At 29.1% G+C, this 12,242-nt stretch overlaps 1 protein-coding gene across 6 annotated transcripts in view; it reads left to right on the top strand.

Moving 5' to 3' along the window:
* LOC141561187 (multidrug resistance-associated protein 1-like) overlaps positions 1–12,242 on the top strand; it is a 109,070-nt gene that overhangs the window by 86,053 nt on the left and 10,775 nt on the right. For 5 of the 6 annotated variants that reach the window (XM_074300429.1, XM_074300427.1, XM_074300432.1 and 2 more), the window contains 6 exons: positions 1,014–1,074; positions 1,354–1,573; positions 2,805–2,959; positions 5,478–5,633; positions 7,029–7,228; positions 11,664–11,790. In XM_074300429.1, coding sequence (XP_074156530.1) covers positions 1,014–1,074; positions 1,354–1,573; positions 2,805–2,959; positions 5,478–5,633; positions 7,029–7,228; positions 11,664–11,790 — 919 coding nt within the window. The remainder of the gene's footprint in view (positions 1–1,013; positions 1,075–1,353; positions 1,574–2,804; positions 2,960–5,477; positions 5,634–7,028; positions 7,229–11,663; positions 11,791–12,242) is intronic. The other variant, XM_074300428.1, reaches the window with a different exon arrangement.

Raw genomic sequence — 12,242 nt, forward strand, 5'->3', positions numbered from 1 at the left:
TGCTTGGCACATAGTGAATGCTTAATATATACTTTCTAATTCATTCATTCATTTTTCAATACCTATCACAATTTCACTATGATTTATTAGATCAGTCCAGCTAGTTGCCTGAGGCACATTTAAGTTGTGATTCTTTTAGCCATACAACTAATAAGTATCAAAGATAACACTTGAACTCAGATCTTCTTTTCATAAAGATTTTTGATGAGAAAATAGACACATAATTCAATAATTATTCATATTTTCTAATTACTTTTTTCATGGATTAAAACATACATAATCACCACTTTCAAACAGTTTATAATGTACTATTTCTTGTTTCTACTTCCTGTGTAATAAATCCAACTCTGAAAATTTGATAGCTATCTCTCATTTAGCTTTGAACTTTCTGTTTATTCTGTCTTCTTTTCTACCAAGAATGTCAATATACAAAATTATGTTCTTTTGTTAGTATGTCAAATAGTTATTCATTGGACAAAGATAACATACTGAGAATATCAACAATTAAACTTATGCCTGTAGACAGTCTAAAAACTATGTAACTATTAAGGTCATTTATAAGTATGTGTGTGTTTCAAATGTTCTATGGCCAGTAAAATTTGTCACCTTTTAGTCAACCTTAGAGTAAAAATTATTTTCATGCTTAGCTCAATTAGTTTTCAGACAACAGATATACTGATCACAAAAGTCAAATATGAAGCTGTTGATGTGTTCCACTGGCATAATCTTCAAGAACCGATATTATCTTTATTCCACAATGAAGTGTCACAGAAAAGCTTTTAAATATATTTTTGTATAGACTTAAATTTAAGTTTGTGTTTCTGGTTATTGTTTTTGTCTCTATTCTTCATTCCTACTGTTTTAGTGATTACTGGATTAAGGCTGGTATTCAAACACAGAAGAGTACCTTCTTGGTGATGTTGTAATATGAAATATCAAGTATGATATATATATATATGTGCATATATATATAAAATACGAAAACTAAAAATAAATTTAATTTTCTTTTTCAGATTTTCTTTAGAGGAAAAAAATTGTTTCTCTATGAGGAAAGAAAAAATCCCAACTAATGATGTAAGTACTGCTATTTTTATTAAATTACCCATTTATAGGATTATGCATTTTAAAAGCTTTATAGAATTATCACAAACCTCTAGTACAATTTTGCTATCATCATTAAAATGAAATCAATTAATAATGAATTTTAGATATTTTCATAGTATTTTGAAAAATTACATGCTATTGAATTTTTTTAAAATTTGTCATTGAAACTAATTCATAATTTAACATTAGTAGTCCATTAACTTAAAATCTTTTTTAATAACTATTCTTTTATGGACACTTTGCATTTAGGCAAAATTTTCCACCATTGTGAAATACCTACAAGCTTTTGGCTGGCTCTGGGCATGGCTCTGTGTTGCTGCTTACCTAGGTCAGAATTTAATAAGCATAGGACAAAATCTATGGCTAAGAACTTGGATTAAAGAAGCCAAGCATGTTAAAGATACCATGGAATGGAAACAATTAAGAAACAGTAAACTTAACATCTATGGGTTACTAGGATTGATACAAGGTAGGAACATGTGAGAATGGTTTCCTTTTCACTTACCTCTTCTTGCTTTTATTAAGTTTAAGGATTTCCTGTAATACTATCTGAATGAAAAATGCTCCAATAGTTTTCATGTATTTTCTGATATTTATGTCAATCTATTTTATATGATGCAAAGAGAATATGCAATTTAATAGATGAAAGAAATGCATACAGATCTTTTTTTTCTCCTTTTTCATTGTGACTACCATTTAGGCCATATAAGTTCTTCTAACCTCATCATAAAGATCATGAAGAGTCATTATCATGGAGCTTGATTTATTTTATAATATGGTTAATGATATTATAATAATAATATGGAAATTTTCAGAGGCTGGAAAGGCTATAAGTCATGATTTTGGGTATTGGGGAAATCTACCATAATCAGGTGTCTGGACCAAGAACAAATTATTATATCAAGAGCAAAGTATGCAGCCACTCTGTATATAGTCCTGAGAAAAGTTCAAAAGAAGGTTTTAAAGTATGAGAGTAAAATAGAAGAAACCCAGAGTTTTTGAACTGTTGAAGTAAAGGAATGGAGCCAAGTAACAATACTTGATGGTGAGTCAAAACACAATAGTCAGAAAAAGTCAGTTGAGTCCTAATTCAAGGTTGACAGATCTATTTCAAACTGCTTGCCTTCTCAATAAGGAGGGTGAAGAGGAAGGAATGGAAAGAATTTGGGATTCAGAATTTTAAAAACAAATGTTAATATTTGCAGGTAATTGAAAGAAAATAAAATACTGAATAAATAAAATTTTAAATTATGAAAAACAAAGTGTTGGTGTTTATTTCTAATATATCTTTTACAAATCACTTTAATATTATTATTTATACCTAAATATATTATATAATATATATATATATATATATATATATACATATATATATATATATATATATATATATATATATTATAATATATATTGCTTGTTATTTCACCTTTATTTCTCAACCTATTTCTTCTCCCTGTAATAGAGGGTCATCTTTTTAAACCAAAATTTTTTTAAAAGAAAATATTTAGAAAAAAAAATAAAAAATATATATATATATATATACCTTAAGCAAATGACTGTTGGGTGCCTAGCCTAAATAAGAACTGTCTAACATTTCTTTGAAACATTTCTTTTGCATACAAAATTAATTCTATCTAAATGTAGATGTGTGGTATTTCCTGGACAGATAAAGAGATTTCCTATAACAAATTATTTAACAGGTTTTCTGGTCTGTTTTGGAGCATATATCATAAACAATGGAGCCTTTGCTGCTTCTAAAACATTATATCATCAGATGCTGGACAGTGTGATGCATCTTCCATTACAGTTCTTTGAAATCAATCCCATTGGCCAGATTATTAACCGATTTACTAAGGTGAGTTATATCGCAAAACTTTTCTTAACAGGAAAAAACTAATTTATCTAAAGTTGATGCATTTGGAAATTTCTATTAGCTAGCAGTAGAGAGCAATAATATTCCAAGTTCTGGATCTTGTAATAGCTGAAAGAAAACTAATGACTCAGGTATTGGACAGATTAATAATCCAATGGTTACACTGATATTTAAATGTAGTCTCAGAAATATATAATTCTAAGCATCCTATCTCCCTTTTCCACCACAATGACAAGCAAAAGGAGGTCATATAGGACTGAGGATCACTTTGTTGTTTAATTTGTTTATTGAGCTGCCATAGCCAAAGAATTCTTAAACTAATGGTCATCCTACTGATGATGAATAGGAGGACCTTTGTTAATATTCAGTTGAGTATATTTTAATGACACTTCTTTTAAAAAATGCACATAATTTATTTCTTGCTTTATCAATAAATAGGGGAGGGTCTGGAGAAACAGAGAATTTGGAATTCAAATTTTTAAAAGTAAATGTTAAAATAAAGTACATTAGGAAAAAATATTCATGTAGTATAGAATAGACAATTTTATAAAAAAATAAAAGTACTTAAAGTGTAAGATATCCAAAAGAATGTATTATTGATGACAAGTAGAATATTAGTCCTCTGCATAAGAGAATGATAATTTTTGTCTATATCCTGGATCTAACAAAGTACTTCTCTTCTCAATAAGTATATTAAATATATTTTATTAATAACATTTTGCTTTTATATCACCTTTATTTCTCAACCTATTTCTTCTCCCTGTAATAGAAGGTCATCTTTTTAAACCAAAAATTTTTAAAAGAAAATATTTAGAAAAATTAAGCAATTTATCAAACAAGTTGAAACTATTATTTTGTATTCTGTACCCATAATTTCTTCTCTCTTTGCCAAGAAATAAAAAAGTAAATTTTTTCTTTGGGTAGTAAAGTTAGTCATCACACACACACAGAATTCAGTTTGATTTTGTAGCTTTATGCTTTTGGAGCCATTATGTACCTCACTTTGTAATAGTTCACATAAAACTTTTCAATCTTCTCTGTATTCCTCATTTATTGTATTATAGCAAAATTTTATTTATCCATGTATTATAATTTTAGCTTCCATCACCATCCCCAGTCTACTTGGGAAAAGTATCTACTTTGTCTCCATGTGTATTAAGTGTATTTAAATTATAACTAATTAGTGCCTTTCTACAGGGTAGTTTCCATATTACAAAATTCAAACAGAAGGCATCCAAATAATTTGATTAATTGATAAGAAGAGTAATACTTCATAACATATATGTTATGGGCTTGTTATAACATAATATATATGTTATGGGCTTGTTATGACCCCAATTCCAATATTTCAATGAATTAATAAAGCATTTGTTAAGTATGCATAAAACACAGTGGCAGCACAAATTAAAAAGTAAAAAAGTTTCTATTTTCAAGAAACTCACAATATGCATGCATAACAAGCAGATTCAGCTGTAAGTCAGAGGGAAAATTCCCATTGTCTTTAGGGTACAGTGCCAAAACAAATGTAATGCTTCTTTAATGTAATTTCTACTGATAAAATCATATCAGTTTTTAGTTTTGTATTATAAAGATCGCTTCCCAGAATGATAGCTTGTTGGAAGAATTTTATTACAAAGGCACCAAATTCAGATTCCCGCACTATTTCCATTAAAGTTTAAGAGAAAGGAGATGGTGGTTAAGGTGGTGGCAGGGTCCCTACCTGTGCTCTGTATTGTCTCCCTCCTAGTATATCCTGCTGTTTCAGCAAGCCTATCTGACCTGCCCTAAGTAGCACATGATTGACAATTGGTATGTGACTCGGGGCAAGTCACTTAATCTCTGTCTGCCTCAAATTAATTTATGCATAAAATTAGGATGATTAAAAACACCCAATCCTCAGGATTGTTAGAATTATAAAATGAAATATGTGTAAGGAGCTTTGCAAATCTTAAAGCTCTATATAAATGATAGTTATTATTACTTGACACACTCAATACCAAAGGAAAGCATAACAACTTTTTTCCAGTGTTTAGGCCATCTGAATTTAATTATATGATTACCTATATCCAACTTTATTCACAATTATCAATTGATCCAAATCTAGTAAATGATGCCTTTTAGCCATCATTCTAGTAGTGAGCAAGTAAGCCTATTAGTTTATGCGTGCTAATTAGGTAAAACATTATTTTGGAAACTCATTGTGAAAGTTTTTAACTGACTATTTTTGTGGAGATTGTCAGATTATGATTATTAAAACTGGAATGACATAATATACCTTAAAAATACAAGCTGTCTAATTATGATCATTTGCCTATTATTTTGTAGTGGTAGGAGTGAGGTGGGGCAGAAGGTAATAAAAAGATGCAAAAGGGAACAGGGGAAATGGAGCCAATCATCAAAAAAGTGGTATATAAAAATATTTTCAATGCATTAATGTTTCTGCTTTATACTTAATTTAAAAACTGAGAGATATAAATCAATGTTTATCCTGACTTTTTAGGACATGTTTATCATTGATATGCGTTTCCATTATTACTTACGGACCTGGATGAACTGCACACTGGATGTTCTTGGAACAATCTTAGTCATTGTGGGTGCTTTGCCACTCTTCATTATTGTAATTATCCCTCTTGTATTCATATATTTCACAATACAAGTAAGTAGAATAATTTTTTAGCTTTCTGTAATCTAATACACAATTTACTTTAGCATATTAAAATCCCTCTTAGTCTCTGATTCTTTTAGAACTTGGCAAAGAGCAGAAAAGTGTCTATTTTGTCTACTAGAATTCTAGTTAGTATGACAGAAACAAATCTTGGATCTTAAAATATATAGGAAGGATAATGTAAGGCTAAATATAATGCACAAATTTTATGTTTTAATTGTTTCAAAACAAAGTGATAAATGAAGGGAATAAGAGTGATAAAGTTATCACTCTTATCTTTATCACTATTTTGGACTATACTTTTTCCAATCCTCCAGACTGGGAAATATTAGCTTGCCTCACATAATTACCAACAATTCACCATATATCTCCAATACTTATGCTTTTTCAATAAACTATCAAATGTAACTTATGAAAGATGGGGATGTTGAACATATGCTTCAATCTTTTGAAATTCTGCCAATGGCTTGTTCTTGATTAAATATGTGTCTTCATCTTCTGTCCTCTAATAGAAGTAATTAGGTAGCCTATGCTTAAATATAATGAGATATACATACAATTAAAGTTGATGAAATGAACATCTTTGGGGTAGTGGGTCAGAATTGCAGAATCTCGGCATTGACAGCAGTTTCAAGAACCAGTTAATTCAATACATATTTAATGTAAGAATCCATTGCATTAACCTCATTTTGAAGACCTCAAGTGAGGGGAAGGCTACTAATCATTAGAAAGAGTTTCTTGACATCAGAGCTCCAGCTCTGAACTTAGAAATCAAGCAGAACAGGAATAATTACTTTTTTGCTACAAACCTTTAAAAATACTTGGATTGGGGGAGAAAGCACAGTAAAGCAAGTAGTGATAAAAGACACTTGAGGTGTCTCTTGATAAAGAGGAATGAGAAGAAGAGAGCTGTTTATAATATAGAAGTAGGGCACTCACAAATCATCCAGAAAAAGGGAACTATGATAATGAGGAGATCTAGAAACTATGTCTTATTAGAGAAGACAATGCAGTATATATAGGAGAGCCCTTCAGAATTGTATCTGGTCCTGGCTTCTCCACTAACTGTCTTTGTGTAGCCTTTCATAAATTATTTAATATCTCTGGGTCTCATTTTATGAATTAGTAAAATTAAGAGGTTTAAATTAAATAAGCCTTGAGGTTTTTGTAAGAAGTATTTAAAAATAACATGACACTTTTCACATAATCCTCAAAATAGCAAGCACAATGAATGTGTTGTTGGGAGTATAGAAATAATACCTAGCTTAAAAATGAACCTTTGGGCAAAACTAGTATTCAAGTAAATTCTTTCAGTTGTTTCTTTTTTAACACAAAAAAGTTTTGTTTTTGCCAATTTGAAACCTTCACTTTGTGTGTTTTGATTAGAGATACTATATTGCAAGTTCTCGACAAATCCGAAGATTAGCAGGAGCATCCCGTTCTCCTATTATTTCACATTTCAGTGAAACTTTGTCAGGAGCATCAACAATAAGAGCTTTTGGACACCAGCAGAGATTCATCAGCCAGCACAGAGATGTTGTCAATGAAAATTTAGTTTGCTTCTACAACAATATTATTTCAAACAGGTAAAGATGGACAATCACATCCACTGAAATCTATTGCAAATCACTTTCCTGTTTGTCATCTTTTCTACCAACTTCTGAAAGAACAGAATAAAAACATATACTTTACATAATAAAAATGTTTAAATATTAAATGTTAGATCCCTAATTATTTCTAAATTTTGGGATTGCACAATTAATAAAAAACATTTATTTCATTCTGTAGTATATTCTATAAATAATATGTAAAATATAAAATATTATGGAGATATATAGTAGACTATATATAAACATTATCTAAAATACCAAAAAATGTATTTAGTTTCTATTATATAAGAAGAAAACAGTATAGATTAGGTTTTGATCAAATGATAAAATAAATTTGATGTCATTAATAAAACCAATGATGTTTTATAATATATTTTTATATTTATAACTCAGATTTTAGAATACAAAATAAAAAGTATAATAAACCTCATTTAAGGTTAAACACATTAAGAATAACAAAATGAGCAATTTTTACAGAACTTAGAGACATTCTTCACCTTTATTTCCTGTTCTCATTGACTGGAAAGTATATAAATTAGAGGTATTTTTTAAGATGCTAACAATTCATCAGCCCTGAGCAACTGGATCCTAGGCCATGAGGAAGATCTTAGACCTGATTGTTTTAGAACCATCAGTCTCCTTAAGAAATCAGTTACAGCTTAGATCCCTGCCTCAATTGTGTTTTGTTGCTGATTGGAATTTACCATCAGTCTCCTTAAGAAATCAGTTACAGCTTAGATCCCTGCCTCAGTTGTGTTTTGTTGCTGATTGGAATTTACCATCAGTCTCCTTAAGAAATCAGTTACAGCTTAGATCCCTGCCTCAATTGTGTTTTGTTGCTGATTGGAATTTACCATCAGTCTCCTTAAGAAATCAGTTACAGCTTAGATCCCTGCCTCAGTTGTGTTTTGTTGCTGATTGGAATTTTGAAGCACACAAGAGCTAATTAGTGTTTGAGAAAGTATTAAAACTCATTGATTCCAAATTCTATATCTTACATCACCTAGCTGCCACAAAATGGAGAAAGTAAAAGGAATGAATTAGAAAGTAAAATCTAACAATTTGTTGTTTATAAAAACACAGTAAAAATTCACATTGATTTAACTGAACAAAGAACTGGTTATACTTTAGATTGATAGTTGGCACACTATAATCTTTTGGCCATCTGTTTTTATATGAATTTCAAGAATGGTTTTGTTTTGGTTGTATATTTTTAAATAGTTTTATTATATTTAAAAGTGTAAAAATCCTTCTTAATTCAAAAGCTCAATTTGGCCCTCTGCAGTTGTTTGCTGATTCCTGCTTCAGATGAATCAAGAAAAAGTTGGGATAATAGTTATAATCTAAGACAAAGCAGCATTAAAATAGTCACACTTAAAAGATATAAGCAAGAAAACTATATAATGATTGGACATTTTAGGTCATGAAATAATATCAATATTTGACAAATATATACACTGAATTGCAGAGTATCTAAGTGCTTTAAAAATTAACTGTACTATAAGAGAAAATAGGATATAGTTGTTATATTTGGAAACTACAATCTGTTTTTCTTAGTCTTCCAACTAATCTAAAAAGTAAAAAAGAAAGAATAAAAATAGAGGAAATAAAAAATTAGAAATTAAGGACTAGAATAGAATTTTGGAAAATTAGATTGCTGACAATTATTGAATGGAAACTTATTCAGTTTTGAATAAGTTAAATTGAGTTTTGAATACAAAAACTGACTATGTTCTGGAGCATAAACAAACGCAGAAAAGTAAAAACATTTCATTGATCACAATTATAAAAATTATTGTTACTGAAGGGTTTTTAAAGAAAGAATTCAAACATGAATGGAGATTAAATGATTTAATTATAAAGAATTTATGGGTCAAGGGAAAAAAAGGAAACGAAACAACTTCATTAAAGAAAATCATAGCAATATATTAAAAATTTTAGGGTGTAGCCAAATTCATACTTAGGGAAAATTTTATAACACTAATGATTGGCATCAACAGAAGAGAGAAAGATCAGATCAATAAAGTCAGCATGTAACCAAAAAAATAAATTAAAAAAAAACCCAAACAAACCTAAAAAGTAACAGAAGAAATCAAAAGGCAAAAATCAATCAATCAATCAAAAAGCTAAAATTGAAAAGAAAACTCTATCAAATATACATGAATCCAGCGGTTAGTTTTTTTTTTTAAACTATTATATAGATTTTAAATTTTTGATTTTTAATGAGAGGAAAACAAGTTGTCATCAACAATGAAAATAGATAATTCACAATAAAGAGAACATAATGAATTTTGTTAGAAATTACTTTGCCAAATTATACATAAAAGTGATACAAATTGGATGAATATCTATAAAAATAAAAATAAAAATATTAAATGTTTAAGTGAAACAAACAAAAACAAGAGAATAACTTAATCTCAGGGATAGGAATGAATAAGCCCTAACAGAAGTTCTTAAAATGGAGTGAGAGATGCAAAGAGATTTCCAACTGAATTCTATCAAACATTTAAAGAATCATTAATTCCAATATTACATAACTGTTTCCTAAGATAAAATAGAACGGATCCCTAATATCTAAATTAGAAAGGGACAAAGAATTTTAAATCTCATATCCATAACAAACATAAATATTAAAATATTAGCCAGGAGATTATAATAAAGTTTAAATAGATTATATACTTTAACTAAGATTGATTTATGGGAGGAATGCAATGTTGTTTTAATATCAAGAAAACAAACAAAATCCTATGCTTAGTTACAAAATAACTTGAAATTCTTAATTATATCAGTATATAAAGAAAAAAATTAAATAAAATACAAAATGCTTTTTGTTGAAAAATTATAAGGCAAGCAAAAGAAATTGAGGAAGTAAAATGGTAAATAATACAATATAAGTTCACAAACCATTATATTATCAACAAAATCTATTAGTTACAGAAAAATAATCACAGGAGACAGAAAATTACTGGAAGTACCTAAATAAAGGTAGACAATAAAAGTGATGATGCTTTCTACAAAAATTTATATCTTCAGTGACTGTTATGAGGGATAACATCTGAAATAACTGAGGAAACAAAGGATGAAACTTCTGTTCCTTTAGACTTATTAAGCAATATATGCCAATTACATAATAAATTAGAATCAGGCCTTATCATCTTGTCACTGGACTCATAATTTAATTTAAAGCAAACTAAACCTAGATGCAGAGCTGAGTCACAATATGCAATCAGTATGGTTTCCATAATTCCAAAGTGTAAGAATTAAAGAAAAAGAATCTTAAAGGAAAATGAAAAAGCATGATAATGTGAAGTCTCAGTTCTCAAAAGAAAATAAGTAACTAATAAATATATAGAAAATCTGATGCCACTAATAATACGAAAAATATACATTAAAATAACTTTGAGCTTACATTTTATGTGTACCAACTTGGTAAAGGTGACCCAAAAACAGGAAAATGACACTTTTAGAGGGATTGTTACAAAACAAGAACACAAATGTACTATTAGAAAGCAATTTGGAGTTATGTTCCTCTCCCCCACCTGCCATCACCACCAATATCCTTTGATATTCTTTGATACCATTACTAATCTTAAATCTCAAAGAGACCCCAAAAAAGAGAGAAAAGATCCATCCTGCTGGTAAATGTTTAACAAGTAGCTCTCTAAGAGGAAAGTGCATACATAATGCACTTTTACATTTAATCTGCATTTTTAACATTTTCTCCAAATTCTTCTAAAGTCTAGAAAATAAAAATTAATAAATTAAGCCACAATCTTTAGTATTTGGTGATTTCCAAGATGTAAATGCTCACGCTGAAAATTAAACAATTAGATCTCACAAATTGGCATATATTGGATTACAGCATACCATTGGAAAGGCCCTATATGTACATAAATATTTATACCATCACTTTTTTTTTTTGCCATAGCAAAGAAGAAGAAACAAAGTAGGGAATGATTGAACAAACTATGTTATATAGATGCATTGAAATATTTTTTACTCATTAAAAAAAATGAACAAGGAATAGAATCAGAAAAAAGTTTGAGAACTTTTAGGAGCCAATACATGATGAATAAGTAGAAATAGGAGGCTATTTTATATAAGTACTATAATGTTGTAAAGAAAAACTCTGAAATACTTGGGAATTATGATAAAAACAGAGACCAATTACAATTTCAGAAGACAGAGATGAATAGTGCTTCCCATTTTTATTGATGTTTCTTAAATTCTTAAAGAAAATCTAAACAAAAATAGATTTTAGTTTTCTTTCTGTTTTAAAGAATTGGGTCCAAAATAAAATTAATGCTTTCTACTCTGTCAAATGTCAGATATCATATGAGCTGCAGTAGCGGGTTTTTTTTTAATAGTCTTCAAAATGTATTGCCATTGATGACTACCATTTTCTTTGCAGGTGGCTCGCTGTCAGACTTGAGTTCCTTGGCAATTTACTGGTTTTCTTTGCCGCATTACTTGCTGTGCTGGCAGGAGATACAATGGACTCAGCAACAGTTGGTTTGATCATATCTTATGCATTAAATGTCAGTAATGATAGTATTTTTGGCACTGTTTGGAGTTTTCTAAAGAGCATAGATGATTGACTAAAACAAGATTTTCTTTGAATTCTTGTCTATCCAACTAGTTCAAGAAATTTAAGTCAAATTTTAGGTAAAATTAAGTATTAGCAATTCTATATAACTTTGGTATCAAGTTCTAAGTTTATTTTGAGATAATTTATCAAGGAATAGTTCCAATTCCCTAATTTTTTTTGCTATTTTTTCTAATTCTATAAAATAATATTTTGGCAGTTTGGTTTGGTACTGAACAAATAGGTCAATTTAGGCAGAATTGTCATTTTTATTATATTAACTCAGGCTACCCATGAGCAATTGATATTTTTCTAATTATTTAGATCTGACTTCATTTGTGTGAGAAATTTTTTGTACGTGTGTTCATATTCATATTGTTCTTGGGTTTGTCTTGGCAGGTAGAC

This window comes from Sminthopsis crassicaudata, chromosome 3 (genome assembly GCF_048593235.1).
Source record: "Sminthopsis crassicaudata isolate SCR6 chromosome 3, ASM4859323v1, whole genome shotgun sequence".
Lineage (NCBI taxonomy): Eukaryota > Metazoa > Chordata > Mammalia > Dasyuromorphia > Dasyuridae > Sminthopsis > Sminthopsis crassicaudata.